The sequence below is a fragment of the Mycothermus thermophilus genome, assembly GCF_041956435.1.
Source record: "Mycothermus thermophilus strain CBS 625.91 unplaced genomic scaffold VTJ04scaffold_1, whole genome shotgun sequence".
NCBI lineage: Eukaryota > Fungi > Ascomycota > Sordariomycetes > Sordariales > Chaetomiaceae > Mycothermus > Mycothermus thermophilus.
In genome coordinates, this window is record NW_027191427.1 from 2,691,697 (window position 1) to 2,716,195 (window position 24,499).

Genomic DNA, 24,499 nt, shown 5'->3' on the forward strand with positions numbered 1-24,499 from the left:
TCGGATTGGCAGAGATTGGGCAATGCCCGACCACCCTCCCTCGGTCCCCTCATGCCTCAAACCGTGGGTCGCGGCTTATCCTCCTTGGGTCTTTCGTCTTCTTTCCGTGAGCTGATATCATGATCTGGCCTCACGCTTGCGGCGCTTGTTGCATGAGGGGACCGGGACGGGAGTTCCAGGGCGTGCCCCGTTGTCCTGGATCTGTCCGTTTCCAACGAGTGCATCGTTTTATTTTTTTCCGATGGAGGGGCAAGCCAGCGACGGCTCTGCTTCTTATTATCATATGATGCAACTCTGAGTCTTTTCCGTCGGCTCCCGTCAAACACCTCCCACCTCTCTGGGCCCTTGATATTGCTTCTCTTTCTTCCAGACCCCTTCTCCGGCTGCAAGTCATCCATTTTCTTTTTCGCTTATACTACTCACCCACGTGCGTGCTCCCTTTCCCTAACTTCCAAACTTCCGCCACAAACACTCCGTTTGCACATCTTTCGCCTCATCTGCAAGCCCCTCACCCCACTGACATCCCGGCTCGGCTGATGCGCGAACTGGTGGAGTGCTCTGGCACATCCAGCGACCGCGAGCCGCACGATTCAGTCCAACGGCATGTCGGGGTCGTCGGGGCGGTCTGCAGAACGTCACCACAGACTACACTCTGGTAGCAGTCTCGGAGGTAGTCTCGGTACCTCATCCAACGCCAGATCTCCATCTCGCCTTACCTTGGGTGATACTTTTCCCCGGCTGAATTCTGCTTCCTCATTCGCCCATCTTGTTGGACATCAGCAGCCCGATATGGAGAGAGAAGAAGCCCATGGAGCACTGTCTCCTGCCCTGGAGAACGGCCAGGCCTCCTCAGCTCCCGCCTTAGTTGTCCACGTCGACATCCACTTTACGGATCCCGTCCTACGCTCCCGGTACAGCCGCACCTATGCCAGCTCCGCCGAGTTCGATGCTACCACCAAAGTTTGCCGCGGCCTGGTGCGCCGCATCGAGCGCGCCACCGAGGAGTTCATCACGCGCAAGGACTCGACCGCCCTCGAGCTATTCAGGCGGGATTCCTTCGACCGCAAGCCCCAACGCTTCGAGATCACTTTCCGCATCCTGAGGAGGGGAACGGGCGAGTTTGCAGAAAGGACTTACCGCTCTTACCAAAGGCAGCCCTTGACGGCCGCGCAAACCCGCGATGTCGTCATGGCGGCCCACCGCATCATCGGCCTATACCTCCTTCGTCATGACCGGAACTTTCGTTGGACCGACAGCCCGGCCGCCGACGCGGCCGAGACCGAAGCCCCCGAGATCTCTGTGTCGTCTCGCGACGGTCCGCCCTCTCTGTCGTCCGTCCCCGTGGCCCGCTTCTTCGAGGCCACTCAGACATTCGAATTCGTGCCTGGATACGACATTATACTTACCTTCCGGAGTACGAACCGGCAACGCCAAGTCTTGACTTTCGAGAAGACCCTCAAGGTCAAGAGCAACCAGTCCGCTCCCCTGACGCTTTCCGTAAGCGAGGATTTGCTGCGGAGAGCCCAAAAGGCGGTAAACGACGAGCTGGACCTGAGGAGACAGCAGCTGGGTGAGAACGCCTCCACCTCCAACGATAATGCTTTGGGCATCGGCCTCAAGATCGTCAACAACCTCGGTCGTCTCTACGACCAGATGAGGGCAGACATGACAAGCGCGCTGCCGCTGTTCCGGGACCCCGAAGCCAAGGATTGTGAGGCCTTCCTCTCCGCCGTCGAGAAACGTCTCGAGAACGCCAGAAACGCAGCCGACTCGACCGTGATGGCTTTGAACGATCTGGACATTCGGGTGGTCGAGCTCAAGGGCGTTGATTGGACATTGCGGGACCCCGTTCACTTCACCATCGGCCCCGAAAAACCCTACGGCCGGCAAACCATCCAAGCTGCTCTCGACCGCCTCCAGACTGGTATTGGCGATGTCATTCGCGGACACAACGTCGCTATCCATATCAGGGCTGTCAAACGCGGGCATCTCATCCTGGATAAGGCCATCGTGGCGCACGAGAAGCGCGGAAAGCCCCGCGAAACCTTCCGATCTCTCGAGGATGAGCAGGCCGTCTTTGTGTCGAGACTCAAGGCCCGCATCAAAACCGACATGGACAGGGTGTTTGAGGATTCGTGCTCCATCGACGACCTCCCTGACGAGGAGGAACCCCCTGTGCGGCCGGTGACTCCCGTCAACCCTGTGCAGCGCGACCAGCCAATTGTGAATGGAACGCCGCGCATCGAGTACTCGCCAGCATCAGCATCAACATCAGCACGTTCATCCATCTCGAAAGTTACCATCCCAACAGACGTCACTAGACCAACGACTTCAGCTGGGCCGCAGCTCCTGCAACCCGTGCCGAAGTCCCGTGCTCGGCGTGTCTTTTCGCTATCTCGCCGCTCGATCGAGTCAGTCAAGTCTATCGAGAACCTCAGGCTGGGCCGCCACCACTCAGTCGCAGACAGCGAGAGCAGGCCATCCACTCCTAACAACGAACAGGCTTCGCAAGACACGAACACGGGGTCTTCCAAACGTCATAAGAAGCTGTTCTCCAGGTCTGAGAATGGACATAAGCGGGCGTTGTCTCTCGGGTCAAAGCGGTTGACGTCATGGCTCCGTCTGGGCAGCTCGTCGAATCTGCAATCCGTCCCTGGAACTGAAGGAACGGCCCCAGTTCGGAAAGATGGCGAGGTCTCCCACCAGTTCTCCGGTGCGAGTCAGGACGGGCGGCCGATGACGTCAATTGGGGGCGAAGCAACTCCGCGACCGCCATCGTCGTCAGGGTCCACCCTTGAAAGCGCATCGCTGGTGAGCTTTGAGATGCATTCGTCGACTCAAAAACGCGAGTTACCCACTCGGAGTTCGACGGCGGCATCGACGACACCAGTTGCTGGTCAACCCAAACCGGGTGCTCTGGAAACGCCAGAATTTGTCGACTCTCGAGAGTACGCTAGCTCCAGCCCGGCCCTTCAGGAGGCCGCGGCTGGAGCAAAGGCCGAGCTTTCGACTGGAGTGCCGAGGGTGTTAAGTCCTCGGGATGATGATGAATATTCTACTCCGCCGAGCACCCCGGAGTTGAGTGTCGGGGCGTCGTCGGGTGGGCACAGCATTGTGATAACACCTGTGCTCCAGCGGTCAAGCGCGGTGGCGAAGGACAACATGCTGACGCGCTTGTACCCGGACTCGGAACCCGAGGAAGAGCCTGAAGCAATTTCCGGCAGTCCGCATCCCAAACTTGCCGACGCTGGAGTCAGCAATGATCGTCTTGCAACCCCTTCGCTCCCGAGCGGTGACCGCGATCAACGAAGCAGAAATCCATCGCCGCAGCCACTCCCGACACCCCCGAGTGAGGGCGATGCAGCGACCGGGTCATGGCCGCCAACACCGGACCCGGCGGCACGGGCGCCGTTGCACGAAACAGCGGAGTCTCGTGCATCGTCGCACGCGACGACTCCCAGCAACAGTAGCATGGCCGGTCTTGCAGCGCACGAAAGCCACGATGCAAACAATTCCGGGGATAATTCCCCGGTGCTGCAGGGGACTGCGAATGAAGACACGCTCAGCGAGGCTCTCGGGGCCGAATCCGCGACCACAGGGACCGAGGTCGATGTCCCCTGCGTGATTGGTACCCTTCCGGACTTCCCCACCCAGCAAGTCCGGACGCCGAGCCCACTTGCAGACGGGGCTGACGGGACCCGAGACACCCACGAAACCGACGCTTGTGATATTAGCGTCCAATCCCGGAACACAATTGCGGCTGATAATGATGCATCTTCGTTATCGAGATCGCGCGTTTCCCTTGTGGGCGACAATGTCGGTGCCGATTCGGCAGCGGTGAGGACTTTGCAGGATGGCCTCGTGGCCGAGACGGCTGCATCCGAGACCGAGAAGGTGGATGCGGCTCCTAGAGCGGAAGATGAGGAGTGTCTGACGGGCGAGGACGGTGCCGATCGTATGCAACCCGATGCTTTTGTTCAGGACATCGGCAGTGAGAAAGCAACTGGCGGACTCGGAGGCGTCGCCCTTACTGCCGGCACCGAGAAGCCGGAGTGTGGAAACGCCATCGGGGAGCCGGTTATCGAGGTCGGACCCGTGGAGATCGCCAAAGACTTGGGTTGTGGTGCCGATCCCAATATCGTCGTGCCCGAGACCATTGCAGAGCTGACCTCGGCCAAGGACGGGTTAAGAGAAGCGGGTTTGGATTCCGCATCCGGCCCGGCTGCAGGAACCGAGGATCTCTCCGATTTCTTCAAGGGTCAAAAGATCGGCACCGTTCTAGAACCAGTCGGGCCCGCCTTGAAGGATGGGAGGCCCGGAGCGGAGGATGTTGTTGTCGGCGGAGCCGAAATTAGTCCAGGGGAGGAAGTTCTTACCGTCAACGCTGAAGATCATCGCAACGAAAGTCAAGCGCCTGGTCCGGAGCGGGATTCTGACTCCGAGCCAGTGGGCCAGACGGAGCCGAGTCCGTCGGCGGAACCGATCGGTCCAATCCCGGTTTCCGAGTCGGGTCCCCGTTCATCTGCCGAGGACTTGGACCGGAAGATTCGCGAATCCGAAGGTTCTGACGTCGCGCCGGCCGGACTTGGAATCGTGGAACCGGCGGTTCGGGAGATTGATGGGGCTGGGATTGGCGGAAATGTTGGTCTTGACGCCACGGGTAAGGTACCCGAAGCGAACGAAGTGGTTGTGAAGAATGTCGGGACCGATGCGGTGGAACCTGGTGAGCTCGGAAAGAACAGGGGGGATGGCATTCCGATTCTTAACCTGGTTGGCAATGCGGAAGACAGTGCTGGTGGCAGTACCAGAGCAGGCTTGTCCCCCACCATTGGGCATCAAGAAACAAGCGGTCAGGCTCCCATTGCAGCCACTGGCTCTTGGGCAGCTGACATTGGGCCCCAAACCTCCGCACCCGAGGCAAAGAACAATCCTTTTGACCTGCAGCCGGGCCCGACATGGGATTCGGGCAGTCTTGGCGTCCATTTCCCCAGGCTACGACGTCATTCGACTGGAGATCTCCGTGTGGACAACAAGGTGTTCGAGTCAGATGACGAGTCCGACGAGAACACCCCCACGAACGGGGACAATGCTGCTGTGAATGGCGCGTCCGAGGATGTGTTCGGCCCCGAGAATGGACTTGTTCGGACAACTACCGGATCCAATTACAGCCACAAGACCCAAGCCAGCCTGACATCCCTGGAGCAAACCGCATCCGAAACCGAGACCAACGATCTCACCCCGACCACGACACGTGAGGAGCAGCCGCCATCGGACCCGACGGTCCCCCCACGCCGCGAACCCCAGGGGCCCCTCCCGCGCCTCGCGCCCGTCTCCGAAATCGCCAAGTTCGCCAACCGCCCTCGGCTCCGACCCAGACCTCTTCACTCCTTCAACAGGTACCGGTCCCGTCGCGGCTCCATCGACTCCAACATCCACGGCCCCAAGCGACCTCCGCCGTCGGCCGCCGAGCCGTCCAGCAGCACCGGCGCCACCAGCCGCCCGCAAACTGCCGGGTACATCGGCCTGGGTCTCGGCCAAAGGCTGACGGGTCTCGCACCCAAAGGCGTGGCGGGCCAGGGTCCTAGCATCGGACTGCGCGGCAGCACCGCGGCGGCGGCAGCGGCGGTGGTGGACGAAGAGGACGCTCGTCTGCGCGTGAGCAAGTTGCTGCGAACTTCTCCGAAGGTCCCCGGACAGGAGGAGATACTCCTCCCGCGGCCTCGTCGGACCCGGCCCCCGCTGCGCTTCAGCGGGGATGATTCGAAGTTTAGGGTCGCGTCCGGGCTGAGAGTCGTGACCAAGCCGCCACCGCCATCACCACCTTCACCGCCGGAGGAGGGGGCGGATGGTAGTGGCACGCCCGTCGGTGCCGAGAAGAAGAAAAAGGAGGAGAAGGTCAAGCAAGAGAAAGGGAAGGATGCGCAGCACCAGCAGCAGCACCAACAGCATCATGATGAGGATGACAGACACTCTACGTCTGGGAATTCAGCGTCTGGCGAGGAGCCGAAAGTGCTGCCGCGCATGATGGTGCTGCTTGCCGGAGCCGTGGCGATTGGTAAGATGGTGGGTTCGACTTGAGCGAGGGGTGAGAGAGAAGCCTGGAGAGAATGTCCCTCGCTGGCTTCTTACCATCCTTGCTCTGTTTCGGTTTGAAGTTTTTACTTTTATCATGTGTATACTTTCTCTTCGCTTCTCAACACTCCAGTGTTTACCCCCCCTTTTTTATTTTACTACTTCCTTTCGTTTCCCTGCTTCTTTCTTTCCCTGGCAACGGGTTTGGGTTGATGGTAGTAGATAAGTCAGCTAGATATCTGGGCAACTGGACCACGCTGGAGCGTTGTGATGACTTGAATGACAAAGCAAACGGAGTTGATAGGCGTTTCGGGAGGGGGATGGTTGATGTATTTACTACGAAACAGATTGGCAGTGGTATTATTATCAGGATTGTGGTTTGGTTGTATATACAAATAAATTCAAAGCGATCAAAGATTCTGGATATTTGAAACTGTGGCAAGCAAAGTGTGATGATACTATGCGGATGGGAAAAAGGGGTATCATTAACCAACCATACCAGACGCAACACTACAAAGACAAGCTATGTATGTGGTATGTGCCTTGGTCTATGGACCATTCAATCACTCATAACCACAATCGTATTAACTACTAGGTACTCAAAGCTCATCCCTCACCCCTTGTGCTTCTCCCGCACCCTGGCCGCCAACCGGCTCTTCCCACATGCGTTTCTTCGGGTTGGGTTGGTATTCCTCTTCCTTCGGTTCTTCACCCACAACCTCTTCCGCATTGGCTTCCGGCTCCGGCTCCGGCTCCGCCGCCTCGGTCAAATCGCCTTGTTCCTTGTTACCCTCCGAAGCATCCCGCGGGTCCAGCGTGTCCTCGACCATCCGCCCGACCTTCTCAACCATCGACTCTGGCTCACCCTCTTGCCCTTGACCTTCCTGTTGCTCCCTTCCAACCCGCACAGTCGGCACTGTCCGCTCCTCCGGCACCCCAACCGTCCCCGCAACCACCGTGTTCGTCTGCGCCATGGTAACCCCAACAAGCGACTCTGACGACGACAACCCCGCCCCGGAGCCAGACCCAGACCCAACCCTCCCCACCGTCGCGCTACCCACGCGATATCCCGTCCTCAGCGGCAACCAAACTAGCCACCACAGCGGGCCGTACAAGAACCGCCTGAAAACCAACCACGCGAGCGTCACCAGCAACATCCGCAACGCCATGGCCAGGTACCACGAGTCGGACTTCTGTTGAGCCGCGAGCGCCGAAACCAGCTCGCGAGAACGCGTCAGGAGACCCTCGACGCCCTCGTACGAGCGCTGCAGCTCGGCGAGCGCCGCGGTGCTTTCGGCCAGGGTGCGCGCGGCAAAGGCGGATTTGGCAACCTCGCCGGCGATGAGGGCGTGCGTGCGCTGCAGGGCGAGGGTGATGTCGTGGGAGGCGCGGATTTCGGCGGAGGTAGAGGTGGGGGAGGAGGAAGGGTCGTGGTGGTGCCGGCGGCGGAGGAGTTGGGCGCGGACTTCTTCGGGAGAGAGGGTGGGTTGTGGTTGTGGTGGTTGGGTTTGGGTTTGGTGGAGGTTGTTGTTGTCATTGTTGGGGCTGGTAGTGCCAACCCCGCTGGCGGCGTTGTCTCCTGGATGAGGGAGGAGCATAGAAGAGGCAGGAGACGGCGCCGCCGTGGCCGCATACGACGCAAGCAGCAGCTCCCTCTCCCTCCGTTGCGCCGCTTCCAAGTTCCTCCTCGCGGCGAGCTGCGCCTTGCGGAAGTCCGTCCTGCACCGGTCCAGGTCGGCCTGCAGCAGCGCAGCCCCATCGCGGAGACGGGTCTTTTGCTGGTCGGCTTCGGACCCCGGCCGGGCCGGCGGGAGGTCGGCGATCTCCTCGCGCAAAAGCTCCAGGTCGTCCTCCTCGTCGCGGAGGGTCTGATTGATCTCGAGGCTTAGCTCGGAGACGACATTGTCGGTGTCGTTCGGGTCGGCGGGGAGGGGCACGGAGCCTGGTTCAAAGCGCAGGTTGGCGAGCCGGTCGATGAGCTCGCGGAGTTGGGTGGCGGTTTCTTGGAGGGCGGAGAGCCGCTCGTGGAGAGAGTCGAATGTAGACATGGTTATGTGGATGTGTGTGTTTGGTGGTTGTATTGACCAGGCATGTCCCCCTTTGCTGTGGCGTTGTTAGTTCCAGGTTGTGATGGATGTTGGACGTTGGACGTTGGGTTGAGGAGAGTTGGCATCTTCTTTCAGGCACAACCCAGGAATTCCAGATTGGCCGGGCCAGGGGCAGCTGCCGAAAGACGTCAGTGGTCAAACGGGAACCATCCAATACCATGGACAGCGGGCTTGGTGGGGCCCCAAACGAACCGCTGGCAGCCGGAAAACGGCCGGAACTTGCCGTTCTACAGCGACTCCTTAGTTCCGCTTGCAGCGAATCACCGAGAGACTGGCTCCTCAACACCAATTTTCTAGATCAAACGACATCACCACTTTTTTTTCGCGACCCTACCTCGAGCTGCGAGCTAGCCACCCCCGCCCCGACGATCCGAGTCTACTCCCGACTTCCCATTGACATCTCCCTAGCCATCAATCCCTCGAATCTCCCAATCTCAAGCCTCAACCAGGCAAACCAAGACCGAACACCAACCGCGGGGTCCAACCTGGACCACCAACCTACCCAACCCCAAACAAAAACAATAAAATAAAACCAAAAAGTCGAGGAAAAATAAAACAAAAATGATCACCCGCTTCATCACCGACGTCACGACGCGCTTTAACCCCTTCAGCCCCAGCGCCAAATCCGCGCGCCTCTTCCTCTCCTTCCTCCCGCCCACCGCGCGGGCCTCGGGCATGAACATCACGACCCAGCTGCTGCCCCGGCACTCGACCGAGCCGCCGACGCTCTACGTCAAGTTTAGTACGTTTCCTTTTTCTCTTTCTCCCCCACTTACCGACCTCCATACCTACCTCTACCTACCTCTACCTCCCCTTTCAGCCCTCCCCATTTTTAATCTTCTGGCCGGACTGGACTAGGTGCTGACTTACTCTTCCGGCAGAGGACGGCAAAGAAATGAACATCGACTGCACAAAGACCCCGATCAAGAGCATCGTCGAGGAGGTGGACCGGCACTCGCGCATGCTGCAGAAGGAAGAGGACTTGGCCGAGGCTTAATATACGTAATTGAGCCAAGATGCCTACCCAGTTAGATTTTCTGAAAGTTATTTTCTGTGATGACGACGACCAACGCTACGACCAAGAAGAAAATGGAGGGGCCCAAAAAAGTGTCATGACAAGACAGTGAGGGAAAATAGAGGGGGTGGATGGTTCGGACAAAGACGGACGGGAAGGAATCTCTACCTACCTACGACATGTGCTCTGTACTATATACCATGTACCATGGAATCTTCTTGTAAACAATCATAGGGAGGCGTTTTTGTTCCTTGTCAATTGACAATTCTCTTCTTTCATCTCGTCTCGACAATAGACCACTCTGGTACATACATACACCAAGTTACTAGGGAGCAGACACCATTTTCATGTCTCAAACACTGAACTGTTCATTGAGGCCATTTGTATTTTACTTTTCTCCCATCCACTCGGGTTCGGCTACCTAGCTACAGACGACAGCGACGGGGCTGCAGTTCATAGAACGATCCCTGCCGACTTGCCCGCCGGCACGCAGCACATCCCCCATTCTAAGCGGAAGCACCGCTAATGAAGAACCACTTGTCGATGGAGGCATCAATGGGGGCAGGCGGCAGGTCCTGGTTCTGGGGAAGCGGCGGCAGCTGCTCGGGAGCGACGCGGCTGGCCGAGTGGCCGACGGTGAGGTTGGTGCTGTTACATGGCTTGTTAGACTTGACGTCATGTCTTCTCAAGAGCAGAGAAACACTTACAGCGAAATGTTGCCCGGCTGGGTCTTGCCGGTAATCAGCTTCTCCCAAGCCTCGTTGCACTCGCGGATCACGTCCATGGCGTACGCCTTGTTCTTGCACTCGCCCGTGAAGGCGAACTGGTTCTCGGGCTTGCCGTCGGGGATCTTGTAGATGCGGAACCACTCGTTGGTGGCGCGCAGGAGGCCTGGGAGGTGGCGCTCGACGTCCTCGACGTCATTGAGCTTGGGGGCGAGCGGGTCGTTGACGTCAATGACGATCACCTTCCAGTCCGTCTCCTCCTCGTCCAGCAGGGCCATGACGCCGAGAACCTTGACCTGCTTGACCTGGCCCGTGTAGCCGACCAGCTCGCCGATCTCGCACACGTCGAGCGGGTCATTGTCGCCCTTGGCCTTGGTCTCGGGGTGGATCGAGTTGGGGTCCTCCCAGGTCTGCAGACGGTCAGCCCTAGTTTTGTTGGAGTAAAAATCGATCAACGCACCTGAGGGAAGGCACCGTAGTTCCAGAGGTAGCCCTTGTGGGGGAAGCAGTTGCGGACATAGCGAAGCTTGCCCTTCTTGGTGTCCTGCTTGATGGGGTTGAGGAGCTCATCCTTGGAGATCTATGAAGTCGGGGGATGTCAGCACTTGTTCAAAAGTCCCGCTGCATGGGAGAGGGATAAATCTGATCTGAGATATCACTGCGATTGTACAGAACAACAACCCCCAAAAAACAGAAACACAAATCAACTGGCGATCAATGGCAAGAAAAGCAATCAAAAATTGGCGAAGATATTTCTGCCATGCACGCACCTCAAGCTTCGCGTTGGTCCAGCGCGGAATCTCGACAATCATGTTGAGGATGGTGCCCTCCGGGTTGGCGTACAGCGGGATGTCGTGGAAGGGCGAGATGGGCACGCCGTCCTTCTCGATGTAGACGCGGTGGTCCAGCGTGTAAGGCTGGCCGACCTTGCGCACGGTGTAGGGGGACGCCATCTTGCCGTCGGAATTGTTGTTATTCCCACTAGAGGTGTTGCTGGAGCTCCGAGCAGAGGAGGAGGTGGTAAAGTGGCGAGCTAACTGGGCTGTCCTCGAAGAGGCTGTTGCTGTTGCTGTTGCGGGCAAGCTGCCTCTTTTCAATTGAACGGCCGCGGGATTTGTAGTAGAGAAAAAAGGGGAAGAGGAAGAAAAAGCAGAAGAAAGCCTGCTGGGTCCGGAGGCGGAGGCGGAGGAGACGAAGGCGGAGAAGGTTTGTACCGGTGGGCAAGCGGAAGAAGGCGGGGGAGGGGCAGCTGCAGCAACAGCAGTTCCAGGAGCAGCCACAGCAGCAGCAGCAGTAACAGCTCCGTTCGCCATGGCCGTGGCAGTCGCAGCGTGGAGTGTGGGGCTCAGATGGGATGCCTGCCCGCGGCGCTGTGATTGGTCAAGACGAATCGGTGCCATGGATGGCACAATTCGAGGCGCAGAAACCTGCGAGAAAGAATCAAAGACTCTCCCGGTCCGGAGGAGTGGGCGCGTGGGTGTGGGCGTGGGTGCCGGCTTGGCCGTGAGGAGCGTGGGTGTTTGACTGGAGTCTGACTGCGTAACCGGAATCGACGACGGCGGCGATGATGAAAAGTTGCGGCTGCTGCTGCTGCCGAGCACCGGCGTCGTTGACGACAGCAGCTGTGTCCCGGTCCCGGTCACTCTCGATCTAGCCCGCAATACTCCAACAAGACCCGGCTGCATGCAGACAGCGGCAGACAGTCGGGATGGATCCCTGGGGATGGGGACGGGGAGCTTGGATGATAATAGGGGCATGGGATTGGGATTCGAGTGGGTTTAGGTAGTAGCGTCCTTAGCTTTTAAAAAACCGTCAAGACTTAAGCTTGTTTTGACCGTCAAGGTTAGGTGCTAGGTTCGACCGCGGCTCTTTGCAAGTAGCAAGCACTGCTGGTTCCCGGCGAATGCGTCCAGAAACTTCCGAATGGCCGACTCGGCGTCGGGCTTCGGCTACAGGGGAGCAGGAGTACCAAAGAACACACCTACCTGGTCACACGTCCGATGGTGATGTGAGCAAGCTGGTAGGCGTGGTTAAATTTACGACTTAGGAGATCAGATCCTTACACAAATGTCTCGCAATTGAGACTGGATGCTCCGTGGGCTCCGGCTCTGGCTCCGAAGCACAACCCTGAAAACATGAATTCTGTCCGGTAGGTAAGCCACATGTGGCGTTGTGGCTGGTGTCCTGAGACTAGTTCCCCCTGGCCAAAGTAAACACTCACAGCATCTGGAGAAGAGCGTAGCTAACATGACGCATTAATGCAATATATTAAGAGACTTCTTCACCAAGGGCTCAAACAGGACTTTCCATCTCACACACAGGGTATTATTATAATAATATTCATCATCATCGTCATCATCATGAATCTCCTCCAAAGAAACGCCTCATGTCCTGATCTCCCCATCCTCACTCCTAACCAAACCCCCCAAAGGAACGAACCAACACACTACTTCATCAAGTCATAGAAACAGAAACAACACCACAACACTCCGGCTCCGTAACAACCTGACCGAAAAGGGGCCGACCTTACCTCCTAGGCAAACCCCCCTTCCCATACAACCCTCCACCGCCGAAACCACCACCACCCCCATACGACTGTGTATGCTGATGCCCATACCCACCACCAGCACCACCAAACCCACCACCGCCGGTAAACCCCTGCGTCACGCTCTGCCGCACAATCACCGCGGCCGCCGCAGCCGCCGCCATCCGCTCCTTCTGCCGCTGTCTCTCCTTGAGGTAATGCGCTGCCTCGGGCCGCATGCGTAGGATGCGCAGAATCATGTCGTCGCTGGGATCCGCCTGCGCCTCGCGCCGCTTCTCTTCTTTCGCGCGCCGCATCGTGCCCAGGTTGCGGCTCATCATGATGGACTTACCGCGGCGGATGGTTCCCAAGCTCCCGAACGGGACGGCAGGGACGCCGAGGTGATGCGCGCCGGACGGTGCCGGCGGCGCCGAAAGGCGGTTGTTTGCCGGGGACGGGGACGGAGAATGCATCTGCATCGCCTGCTCCTGGGCGCGCTTGGCGTTGGCCGCGGCCATGCGCTCCGACGTGCGGATCAGGTTCTCGGTCGTGTCAAAGTAGAAAAAGTTGAGCGACGCCAGCTCGTGCCACTTAGGCGACTTGAGCACGTCAGCCGGCACGCCGAGCACCTCGCCCGACGCCGCGTCGCGCGCGTTGAAGAACTGGAACAGCAGCTCCAGCCACCGGTACACCACGTCCATCTCGGCCTGCGTCAGCGGTTTTTGCGACGACGGCTTGTCCGACAGCGGCGGCACCAGCAGGTTCTCGATGGCGAGCAGCACCTCCTTCCACAGCCGCGTCATGACCGCCATCATAGTGGCGTCCGTGAGCGTCTGCTTCATGATGGCGAAGTTCTCGTCAAAGTAGGTGAAGAGCGGCTGCAGCGCCGCCTCCACCTCGGCCGGCGTGACGCTCGTCGTCGCTTGCGACTGCCGCTTCTTCCACAGGCTGGCCACGGATGCCGTGATGCCCTTGTTGAGCAACCCGCGCAGCGTCTCGCGTGAGAGCGACGTGTTGATATGCATTGTAAGCTGCAGAAAGAAACCACGGTTAGCAAACTAGAGCTATATCTGCCTGTCCAGAGTTCACAAACGTTGATTCACGTACCTTGCTGGTCACCTTGCGTACCATATCCCTTTCCGTGCGCTTCAAGTGCCGGAACGCCTTGCCAAAGTGGAATTGGATGTCATCACGCTCGCCCTCCATGCTGACGCGGATGAGCAGCCTGCCCTGCGTGTCCAGGTCCAGCCAAAACTCGCGCGGCAGGTAATCGCTAAAGTGCACCGGGTCCAGCTTAAGCGACGTCCGGCCCACAAAGTCGTGATCCCCAAACACGTCGTGGTCCCAGATGGTGGCGATGAGGTTGAGCGGCCCCGAGACGGTAATGTCGACCGACTCGTCCCAGCGTGGGTTCAGGTTCCGCGGTATGACGCGCGTCTTGTGCAGGCGCTTCTGGTACTCGTCGCACAGCACCACGTACGGGTCACTATACCCGGTGGCGTCGCATGCCTTGAGTTCCTCGGCCTCCACGATCTTGACCGTGAACACGTAGTGCTGCGGCCGCTGCCGCGCTTGCTTGGGCCCGTCAACCCGGTTGAGCAGCTCGGCGCACGCGTCCACGTTCATGCGCTTCTCGAGCTTGTCCAGCGCCTGCATGGCCCACTCGATGTTGTTGAACTTGACGAACGACTCGGGCAGGAACTGGAACGGTTCGACCTTATCCTTGGTGTTCCATGCATCCTTGGCATACTGTAACCACCGCTCCTGCGCCGACTTGGACGCGGCCGCTGCCTCCTGAGCGGTCGGCCTGTCCATTTCGCGCGCGAACTGGTGCTCGACCGTCTCGCAATACCGGCCGATGCCCGCCGCAAAACACTTGGCGAGCGCCGTCATGAACCGCGCCAGCTGCACCTCGTCATTCCACTCGAGCTGCAGCAGCGTGTCCACCGTTTGGCCAAACATGGAATAAACATCGATGATAGAAACGCTGTGCCGCTCGTCGTCCGCCGGGATATCATCGGGGTTGCGTGTGCGCACCTTGAAGGCGTCCTGTTTGATTGCCTCATCGACGACGCCCGGAATCTTTTCATCGACATTCTGGATCCAGCGCCAAACGAACCCCTCCAAAAGCCCCTCGATGTGGAAGGCGAACGGCTTGTCTGGAAGCGCCTCGGCGTGCATCTTGCGGATCTCCACGAGTTCCCTGTAGAGCTCGAAGCCGTCTTCAATGGCGATTTCGATTCCCGTCTCTTTGGAGTTCTGCAAGACGCGCTTGATGATCTCGTGGCAGTCCTCCTCAAAGCTTGGCAGCGCGGTCTCAACCAAGGCCCGGTATGGGCTGGCGCCCATGATCTCCGGATTCTTTCGGTACCGTTTCTTGATCCTCCCGGCGAGCTCAACCACTGCCTTGCCCAAGCTGACCACGTGCCCAAAGTCCCACTCGCGCTGGCTGCGCGGAATATGGACATCCAAAAACTCCCTGTACACCTGAGCGGCCTGTTGCCGCAGGCCGTTGTCAAGCTGCTGCGTGAACTCAGCGGCGTCTTCGGGTCGTTGAGAGAAGGTCGGGTCTGGATATATGTGGTCGTTGAGAAGGGCCATGACGACGCCAACGGTCGGCGGCTTGGGCTCGTAGCAGCGCATCAGGAGCGAAAACAGGTCCCGCAGCAACGCATCGTGAAGATCACGCAGCGCCTGTTGGTAAGCAGCGAAGTCGTGGATGGTCCAGCGGCTCGGTTCAATGTCTGCCAAACTCGACGTATAATGCTGAATAGGGACAGGCTTCTTGGGCTCCTCAATCGGCTGCTTGACCAGCTCCAGGCAGTCATAGAGCTGTTCTGGAGGCAGCTCCTGGTCTAGAAATTTGCGTATTGTGACCTCCACAAAGGCGACGTGGCGCGAAAACTGCGGGATGCGCCAACGAACAGCGAGCTCCTTAAGAAACTCGGATGTCTCCTCGGACAGGGGAGTTGATGCCGACGGATCAGAATGGAGCTGATCGAATGAGAAGGCATACTGCAGAATGACTTTGTAGACAGAACGGGGGTCCAGGGGGATGAATGTGTAGCTAGGTTCGTCAACGCTGCGGATGCTAGGTGTATCTTCGAGGGTAAGAGAGCCCAGGCTGAATGAATCAAGGCTTGGAGCGGCAGCTTCTGGGTTGGAAAGCATGCGGCTCAGGTCCGCATAGGCCTGGTCCTCATACATGGATACGGGCCGAGCAGGCAACGGCTTGTCATTGCCGCTCCCACCGCCACCTTTGAGGTCCGGGCGGACGCTCAATATCTCGGCGAAAATCTGGGCCAGATGCGGAGCCTCGCCCTTCTTCCACTCCTCGAAGGCCTCGTCAACATCGAAGTCTTGTTTCCGCAGGGTCCCGGCCATGCCGGCCGACAAGCGGAACTGGTAAGCTTTGAAATCCTGGAGGGCGGCATCCTCGGTCCATAATGACATGTTACGATCAATATCCGCCTGGGCCTGGGACGGGGACACGCCAAAGATGCGACAGACCAGCTGCACCATGGGCATGTCCTTCACCTCGTAGCTCAGTGGGACGTCGACCTCGACGTACGAGTGATCTTGTTGGCCCGTGTCAAGAGACAAGCTTTGCTCGTTGCTCAAGAGTTTCTTCTCGAGCGTGTTCAAACGCTGGACCAACTCAAAATCGCCTTTCTCGCGGAGGATGGAGCTGAGTAGGCGGATGAACATGGCCAGGTGCCTATCAACGAGAATCTTCCACGAATGGTCGTTGGGATCCTTCAGGGGACGCTGTGCCTTGGTGGCGGACGAATAGAAGATGAGCACTAGCGGCTCAACCTTGCGGTCCTTGTCGATGGACTTTTGGAAGTCCTTGGCGGTGAAGGCCGTGTAGGCCTCGGCGAAAGTGCGTTTCAAGGCAGCATCATTGTATCCGGGCATACGTTCGGTACCGGTAAGAACACCCGACATGCGCTTTTCGAGGGAATGGCGAAAACCTGAGGGTAGTTTGACCGTTGTCGAACCGGTGGGAACAAGCTCCTTCATCAACTCGCCTATGCTCGAGTTGGTGCGGTGGTGGGTAGGCCTCGGGGCGCTGACATATTCCTTGCGCTTCTTCCGGGGCTGGAGGAGATATCTTAGGAAGGCTATACGGAGGGCAAAGGAGTAGGCATCGTCGTAGGTGACGGCAGAGGCTCGGGATTTGAGTGAGGTGCGGCTACGGCGCTCATCATTGTTCACGCTTTGTATGCTGCCAACCTGGGACGCCAGGTACCATGAGGACCGTGATGCCGCCGACATGTTGGGCAGCAGCGTGTTGGTAGAATTCCGCCGATGGGAAAAGGAGGTTTAGAAGTAGGATGGGAGCCGGACGTGAGACAGAAGCCGGACAGGATCAAAGGCGGACCTCAGTGGGAATGTTGGACCATCAAGCGCCGATCATTGTGTTGGGTCAGGGGCTTAGGCGCGCGTGCACGGGGTGTAAGGAGACGCGGATTCGAGCAGCTTTCAGTGGTCGGACGAGGAATTTCGACAGGAAGAATCGACCATGGAGGTCGGCCGACGGGTGGCAGACTCTCTAAGGGCCGATGTTGGTTTGGGAGGAGGAAATTTGTCTTTGAAGGCGGTGGTAGTTGCACCAGGACATGGCAGAAATGGAGGGGTAGGACCGCGCCAAACTCTGGAGACCAATGACGCTGGACAGGGATCATTGTTGTCGGCGGCTTCCAAGATTCGGGTGACCAAGCCGAAGTTACAGTACAGTACGGCGTAATTACAGCACATGTCCAGCACTTCCATGCCAGAACACGGGAGATCAACAGGTTCAAAAAAGGAGAAACACATGAGTGTGGTTCGATTGGTACCTGGGGACGAACCTGTTCGAATACACGACTCCATCCAAATGTGAACTACCATAAACTGATTGATGGTCAATCCCGTCAAAGAAACGCGTGGAATTTCAGGTTGACAAGTCTGATACAGACTCGTTGGGAAAAGGCGATGACTTCTCAAGGTGCAAGACGTTCACGCGTTCATCTCGTCCCCCACCTTCCATTGTTCAGCCGGCTGTAACATCACCCCTTGATAACCCTTTTTTGGCAACGGCCTCGAAGAGCGTGAGACTTTTTGACTTCGGCTCTTCAAGGGGTACCTCCTAAGGTAAGTGGCAACGAGTGACTTCCGTCAGCACCAAACACCCAATCCGTCCTTTATTCAGCTTGTCAGCTTCAGGTTGCCAGCATAGCGCGCGGTGGCCTGGATTGCGAGTCCTATGGGTGTTCTGCCCAGAAATAGAAACAAGTCAACCAGCTGATGTCCGGTACCTTAGCTACCAGGTATGTACCTATGTACTCCGGACGTAGCCGGTGTGGTTTGTTTGCTTTTGGCCTCATTCCAGGTTCCTGGCATGGGTCGTCCAAGGAGAAATACTACCCGCTGCGGCTTATTGACAACAATGGCCTTTGACGGGGAGGATTCTCCCGCGGTGACAGGTAAAGGCAAATACGAAGACCAAAAAGCCACGGCAGAGCATTACATTCCATCAAACTGGTGGTCAAGCCAGCAACTTAAGGCTATGCACATCACGAGATAGGCGTTCCCGATTCCTCGTTCTTGGCTTCGCCGCTTCGGGTTGCCGTCTGCCAGGTGCCACGCCACAGAGTCTTCGTCATATGGCGTTGCCGCTCTTGAGGAGGGTGGCAGTGAGTTAAGACACGTGCAATGTAGCTTCTTGAGATCAACCTCCGGGTCTGCTGCATCTCTCACCTGGACTCCCTTCACCGGCCAGCGGACAGCACAGGCCGTCCGCGGTCTGTCCGTGGTGTTTGTGTTTGTCACTGGTTGGCGCAAAGAAACAGAAATGGGATGGTCACGTTTCTTGATGAGGGGTCATCCACTATAGTAGTAACGTCAGGTACCTCTTTGGAGTTGAAAAGGCGGAATCATGTTCTGAGAAACAATTCTCATGATAAAAGGAAATGACCGTGACGGGAGTTTGATGAGATGCAAAGATGAGCAATCTCTCTGCCTTCCCAAGACCGAGATTGCGTTGCCGAAGTCGAGTCAAGATTTGGTCAGCCTCCACCCCAGTCAGTCAGTTCTTCTTTTAGTCTCACGGCTGTCCCGACACAAGGACGGGACAGATCATATCGGCAGAAGAGAGGGGCACGAGCGGGCCGTTACAGATCGTACACACATCACCGCCCAGGCTGCTCACTGCCCGTTTCATCAACGGCCCGGCTTGCTGGGGTTTCAGAAGGCCCCCCTTCCCTGCCCGTGCCCACGAGGTCCACCATCCGGGCCCACCAGCCGGTCCGGACAGTCACTGACCAACCGCCCCTGCCAACCGCCGCCGGGAGACGTGAGTGGAGGCAAACCTCTTGGACCCTGGGCTCCATGCCAGGGCCTGGACTGGACCAGCAGAACCCCGCTGCGCCGCGACGAACCGCTGAATGGTTGGCTTGTCATCTGCATCATCCATCTCTTTTGTTCATTTCTCGATCTCACGGGTCCCGCTCCTCTCAACCTCATCACTCTCTCGACGATCCCTCCTGTCCACCACCTCTTCTTCTACCCGCTGCGATCTGGCCCAGGTCTCCCCGTGTCACATCTGCAACACGCTTCGGTGTCCGCTCCTGATCCCTCGGCGCCGACATGGGTAACGTTAGCAGCGTTCCCGACGAGGGCGCAGCTCTCTACTTGAAGGACCAGAATCGATGTAAGACCTGCTTCCTGCTCCTCGACACCTTATCTCTCCTCCGCCTCCAGATCCCGCCCACTGCTGCGCAACCCATCCGGCTTGATCCTCGAGAATCGCCCGTGCTCGGCCTGCGGAATTGCTCGTCTCCCGCCGAGCACATGCGCATTGTGAGCTCACGTTGCTCATCCCAGACACCTTGCTGACGTCTGTTATCCATAGTATCTATCACGTCTGTCGTCATCGCTAGCCCCAAACGGCGCACCTCCATAAACATAGTTCCGAATGCATTTCCGGCTACGAGAGTATCGCCATCACGGAATCCCCCAGACCCAACACCGCTCGACTTCATCCTTGTAGGTCTTTCTCCCAGAGAACTGGCTGCGGGGACACATTTAGCTGACTCTCTTGGCCCCAGGATCCCGAGTACCCCCATCATGGCACCGGCCCCTCCTTTCTCCTCAAGCTTTCCAATGAAGATGACCTGGTCTTCACCTTTACCTTTGTTATCCGCCGATCCCAGGCCATCGTCCATAGCCCTACCACCGGCCACGACACAGTGACTCCCGTCGACACCAACATCAACGGCCTGACCTTTGTCTTTGCTCCAACGCCCCGAGAGGTCGAGAACCTTGTGACTCGAGAGTTTCATGCCGACCCGAACCTCCACAAAAATCCCAACGTCTCCCTCGTGGGCAGCTATTCCACCGAGGGGAGCCCCTCGGTGACCTTCGACTGGACATGGAGATGGAAACCGCCAAAAGCTTCAGAAGATCGCGGCGGTGGCTGGAGGAATACATGCAGCGTCAGTCTCCTCTTGCATCCGTAGCCCTCTCCTGGACTCTGAAGCGCTGACCCTCCCTTCAGTTCGTCGAATATGACCAGCGCGCCCACCGCCTCATCACCCTGGCCTCCTTCTCGTTTTATGTAGCAAGTAAGTCCTCGCTCTACGCTCTTGGTCGCTGATCGCTTTTGAAGGCTGCGGCTGACAAAATCCAGACGTATCTCCGTATCTAAGCCAGCCCAACTCTCCCACGCCACCACTCCTCAATGCGCCTCCCAAGCTTCGTGTCGTGTCGGCCCAGTCTGTCGAGTCTCAGATCAGCACGATCCCAGAGCACGAAGAAATCACTTCGCCACAAGCAACCGCCCCTGAGATGACAACACCGCTGCCTCCGGCTGCAGTGCCCCCGAAGGAACCTATCAAGATCGATGTGTCCTACCCTCGGCCGGTCGAGGATATGACCCTGTCCGACGATGGACCCGTCTTCCGTGCGACCATGAAGGCACTGGAGCAGAAGACGGGCAACATGAGGATGCAGATGAAAAGGCTCATCAAGAAGGCCGAGTCGGTGTGTGCCGCGCAGCAGGAGGCAAACGACGCCTTTGCCAATTTCATGGATGCCCTGAGGGACGTGTCCGCCACCAACGCGAACGCCGTCCAGCCTGCCATCGAACACTACTTTGACAAGATCGCCCGCGAGATCCTTGCCTACGAGCGTCAGAATGCCCTCAACATGCAGAAGATCATCATCGACCCCATCAACAAACTGTACCAGATGGACATCAAGCAGGCCGAATCCAAGAAGCGCGACTTTGAAGAGGAGAGCAAAGAGTTCTATGCCTATGTCAGCCGGTATCTGGGCCAACGTCACGACTCGGTCAAGGCAAAGCAGAGCGACTCCAAGTACCAAACCAAGCGCAAGAACTTCGAGCTGAAGCGCTTCGACTACTCTTCCTTTATGCAGGATCTCTCGGGCGGGCGCAAAGAGCAGGAGATTCTGTCTCACCTAACAAAGTATGCCGACGCCCAGGCTCGCGCGTTTTTGAAGACGGCAGCCAAGGTCGACGAGCTCCTCCCACAACTCGACGCCCTGTTCAACGAGGTCCAGGAGGCGGATAAGGAGTACCAGTACCAGCGCATAGAACGCGAGGAGAAGCGGAGGCTGCTCGAGAAAGGCACTCTAACCTATAACGACCCCGACGCATCGACCCTAGGGGGGTTGAATATCGCCAACGGAGGTGCTCCTGCGAGCTCCGAAGTTGAGATTGGCCGCTCCGATAGTACGGGGTCCCAACTCAAACCCACTCGCTCACTCGGGGGAAGCTCTGCTATCGAAGGGGCGAAATCTCCCGGGAGCGAGTGTATTGGTAGCCCCGTGCAAAGCAGCAAATTCAAGGGCATCCGCGATTTGGAGGAACGCGATCCCAACCAGATGGGCCGAGGCGACAAGGAGGCTCCCAATAGGAAAGAGGGCCTCCTCTGGGCCCTCAGCCGGCCGGGGAGTCACGTCGACCCGCGGAATCTGAACAAACAGGGCTGGCACAAGTATGTTCCCATGGCTCTATTTCTGTGTTTCTGGAAGTTTGCTGACAAGGATTAGGTTTTGGATTGTCCTTGACCAGGGAAAGCTCTCCGAATACAGCAACTGGAAGCAAAAGCTTGATCTGCACATGGACCCCATCGACCTGCGCCTTGCGTCGGTTAGGGAGGCCAGGAATGCGGACCGACGTTTCTGCTTCGAAGTCATCACGCCGCAGTTCAAGCGTGTCTACCAAGCAACATCTGAAGAAGATATGAATAACTGGATCATGGCTATCAACAACGCTCTGCAGAGCGCCGTCGAAGGTCGCGGTATCAAAGACAAGCCCCCAACCGCACACTCGGATGCGGGCTTCAACGGGGTCGACATCGGCTCAATGCTGGCCGGCAAGCCAGGTGGCCACGGCTCCAGTGCCCTCCCCTTCCGGCGCACCACCGTCGGCGCGCGTCCTAGTACCTCCCGCGCTAACAGCCTGGAGGAGAAGCCCGACAAGCTACTGCAGCTGCTGCGCGACAACGACCAGGGGAACTGCTGGTGTGCCGACTGCGGATCCAGCAACAAGGTCGAATGGGTCTCCATCAACCTTGGAATTATTGTGTGCATCGAGTGCAGCGGCATCCACCGGTCCCTCGGTACTCACGTCAGCAAGATCCGCTCCCTGACCTTGGACACCACGTCATTCACACCTGACATCATCGAGCTGCTTCTCCTCGTTGGCAATAGGGTGTCCAACATGGTCTACGAAGCAAAGCTGGATCCGGCGGCCAAGCTTACACCTCAGGCGAACCGCGAACAGCGTCTCAAGTTCATCACGGCAAAGTACGTCGACCGCGCCTATGTCGAGCCCATCTCGTCCACCCTCTCTCGTTTCGCCACTGCCGACGAAACCCTCCTCGCCGCCATCAAGCGCAACGAGATCCAGCAGATCATCTACGCCCTGGCCCTCCGCGCCAACCCCAACGTGACGGACAAATCCCGCGGCACCCACGCCGTCTACCTCGCCCTCGCCGCCGCTGACCCCGCCCCGCCGTCGCCCATCACCTCGCCAACGCCCACCCCTCCGCCGCCAACCGTCGAGCGCGTCCCCTTCCCCGTGGCCGAGCTGCTGATCCAGAACGGCGCCGAGATCCCCGACTCTCTGCCCCAGGTCCCGCTCAGCCTCGCCGCCCAGGCCTACATCGAGATGAAGCGCGGGCGAAAGGCCGCCATCGAGGCGTCGGGATCGTACGACCTCTCCCCCTCGCCGGCGGTGTCTTCGTCGTCTATCTCGAGCCAACAGGCCGGCGGAAGCGACAACAACAAGTCCCAGCGTGAGCGCGAGGCGCGGCTCCAGAAGCGCGTCAGCGCCGGCGGCAGGCTGGCCAAGTCGCCCATCCCGGAGCGGTAGGGCGCGTTCGGGTCGGCGGTGGCGGCGTGCGGCGTGCCGTTTTTGGGCGGCGCGGGGGGAGGAGGGGATCGAGAGGAGAAGGTGAGGGGGGGAAGGAGGAGGGGGTATTCTTACTCGTCTTGACGGCGTGGGATTGACTGCTTCTTCTTCTTCTCTCCCTCTTGGTTTTTATTTACTTCATATTATTAATTCTTTATTTTCTTGATTCCTTTGCTTCTTCTTCGGTCTCTGCGGACAACAAGGCTTGTTGGAAAGTACAAAGAAAGGATGGGGTTGTTGTTGAAAGTTTTCGGTTACAACCTTCTCCTACTTACTACCTTGAACCTCCAGGAAGGAAGTTATGGGAGCTGATGATTTGGCTCTGTCGTCTCGCTTGCACCAGATCCCTGCTCCTTTCCAGTTCCTGGCCGCAGGCATGCTGCCTTTTGTTCCACTGCTTCTTCTTCTCTTTCTTTCTTCTTCCTGTTCATGGCTTGGGGGACTCGGGAAAGGGGATATATGCTCTACTCTTCTACACCTCGTCCCTCTTCCTCCTGCGTCTTCCCCGTTTTTGTTTTGGAATGGTATAATATGGTTTTCTCTTTTCTTTCTTGTTTCTTGCCTCGGTTTTGTTGTTCGTCCTGAAGAGAGAGAGAGAGAAGGGCGAGATGAATAACGGACAAAATGGCATGGGCGGGCAGGCAGGCGGCATAGGACGGAACGGATAGGACGAACGGATTGATAAATGGATGGGCTTGGGTGGGGACGGATGGACAGAGGTGGACGTATTAAGATGAGGGAGGGAGAGGTCTATTGGTTTTCTTGGCTGTGTTTGTGTTGTCGTTGTTGTTGTTGTTGTGTTGTGTATTGTGGTCTCCTTCGTCTTTTCTTTTTCCTTTCCGTCTCCTCTGCCTTTTTTTGAGACTCAATAATGGTAATGAACGGTCGATGATGATGATGATCATGATGATAATCAAATGAGCATAAAAATGAATGAATGTATTGTATGGTTTTAAATTTTGCAAAGTGCTCTTCCGTATCCTGTGTGAATGGTGTGGTGTTTTGTTGTGGTCGGATACCTAGGGACGGAGTCCTCCATACTAGGTGTCGGGACGAGAAGAGATAACTTATTTACGGAGTATGGCCATGGTTGTTTGCTTGGTCCGGGATCCCGAGAAGTAACTGACTTGATGGACAGGCAATCGACATATTTCTGAGGTGTACGTATGTCTTGACACCTGAGCTTTGACTAGGAGGGTATCAGCTGCTTGCATATGCTCTGGTTGTGACTATACTGAGGACTGGTGAGCCCGTCAGATGGCCATGGCTTGTCTACCTAAACCAACTATATATTTGCGTTTGGATATCCCCTAAGATATGAAACTACCAACACAAGAACCTCGACTAGAACAACTAAATGAACTGAAAACCCCCAGCTCACGAATAAATCCGACCAAGGTAGGTTACGCCAGGTCCTGTATGGCCCAGCAGACGAAAGACTCCAGGCATCGAGATTCCATCCCCAACGACGATGATTCCATCCCCCCAGAACAACACAGCCCGACCATTACGTATCATCCCCACATAAATAAATAACCGACACAAATGCCCTCTCGCTTTTGTTCTCGCACCCATCATCCATGCCGCGCCAACGATAACAAACTGAAAAAAGCACCCTTCAGCAGATCTCAT

The 24,499-nt window shown here is 57.6% G+C and overlaps 8 protein-coding genes across 8 annotated transcripts; 3 read left to right on the forward strand and 5 right to left on the reverse strand.

The window, feature by feature from the left end:
- Window positions 1-789: 789 nt before the first annotated feature.
- VTJ04DRAFT_999 (uncharacterized protein) lies at window positions 790-6,078 on the forward strand (the record flags this gene model as incomplete). Its single annotated transcript, XM_069368596.1, has 1 exon — window positions 790-6,078. One exon carries the CDS (start codon window positions 790-792, stop codon window positions 6,076-6,078), a length of 5,289 nt encoding a protein of 1,762 aa, XP_069223608.1.
- A 593-nt stretch (window positions 6,079-6,671) lies between these two features.
- VTJ04DRAFT_1000 (uncharacterized protein) lies at window positions 6,672-8,120 on the reverse strand (the record flags this gene model as incomplete). The annotated part of the gene is made up of 1 exon (XM_069357692.1): window positions 6,672-8,120. One exon carries the CDS (start codon window positions 8,118-8,120, stop codon window positions 6,672-6,674), a length of 1,449 nt encoding a protein of 482 aa, XP_069223609.1.
- Window positions 8,121-8,741: 621 nt separating this feature from the next.
- VTJ04DRAFT_1001 (mitochondrial 54S ribosomal protein mL53) lies at window positions 8,742-9,177 on the forward strand (the record flags this gene model as incomplete). Its single annotated transcript, XM_069357703.1, has 2 exons — window positions 8,742-8,922; window positions 9,062-9,177. The coding sequence occupies 2 exons, from the start codon at window positions 8,742-8,744 to the stop codon at window positions 9,175-9,177; spliced, it is 297 nt and encodes a 98-aa protein (XP_069223610.1).
- A 524-nt stretch (window positions 9,178-9,701) lies between these two features.
- Window positions 9,702-11,677, reverse strand: VTJ04DRAFT_1002 (uncharacterized protein; the record flags this gene model as incomplete). Its single annotated transcript, XM_069357714.1, has 4 exons — window positions 9,702-9,843; window positions 9,903-10,330; window positions 10,381-10,500; window positions 10,691-11,677. 4 exons carry the CDS (start codon window positions 11,675-11,677, stop codon window positions 9,702-9,704), a joined length of 1,677 nt encoding a protein of 558 aa, XP_069223611.1.
- Window positions 11,678-12,446: 769 nt separating this feature from the next.
- On the reverse strand, window positions 12,447-16,722 carry VTJ04DRAFT_1003 (uncharacterized protein; the record flags this gene model as incomplete). Its single annotated transcript, XM_069357725.1, has 2 exons — window positions 12,447-13,475; window positions 13,552-16,722. The coding sequence occupies 2 exons, from the start codon at window positions 16,720-16,722 to the stop codon at window positions 12,447-12,449; spliced, it is 4,200 nt and encodes a 1,399-aa protein (XP_069223612.1).
- A 1,810-nt stretch (window positions 16,723-18,532) lies between these two features.
- Window positions 18,533-18,901, reverse strand: VTJ04DRAFT_1004 (uncharacterized protein; the record flags this gene model as incomplete). Its single annotated transcript, XM_069357736.1, has 2 exons — window positions 18,533-18,690; window positions 18,751-18,901. 2 exons carry the CDS (start codon window positions 18,899-18,901, stop codon window positions 18,533-18,535), a joined length of 309 nt encoding a protein of 102 aa, XP_069223613.1.
- A 173-nt stretch (window positions 18,902-19,074) lies between these two features.
- Window positions 19,075-22,828, forward strand: VTJ04DRAFT_1005 (uncharacterized protein; the record flags this gene model as incomplete). Its single annotated transcript, XM_069357747.1, has 6 exons — window positions 19,075-19,138; window positions 19,340-19,473; window positions 19,536-19,922; window positions 19,985-20,051; window positions 20,117-21,446; window positions 21,502-22,828. 6 exons carry the CDS (start codon window positions 19,075-19,077, stop codon window positions 22,826-22,828), a joined length of 3,309 nt encoding a protein of 1,102 aa, XP_069223614.1.
- A 338-nt stretch (window positions 22,829-23,166) lies between these two features.
- VTJ04DRAFT_1006 (uncharacterized protein) lies at window positions 23,167-24,499 on the reverse strand (the record flags this gene model as incomplete). The annotated part of the gene is made up of 3 exons (XM_069357758.1): window positions 23,167-23,290; window positions 23,344-23,715; window positions 24,249-24,499. 3 exons carry the CDS (start codon window positions 24,497-24,499, stop codon window positions 23,167-23,169), a joined length of 747 nt encoding a protein of 248 aa, XP_069223615.1.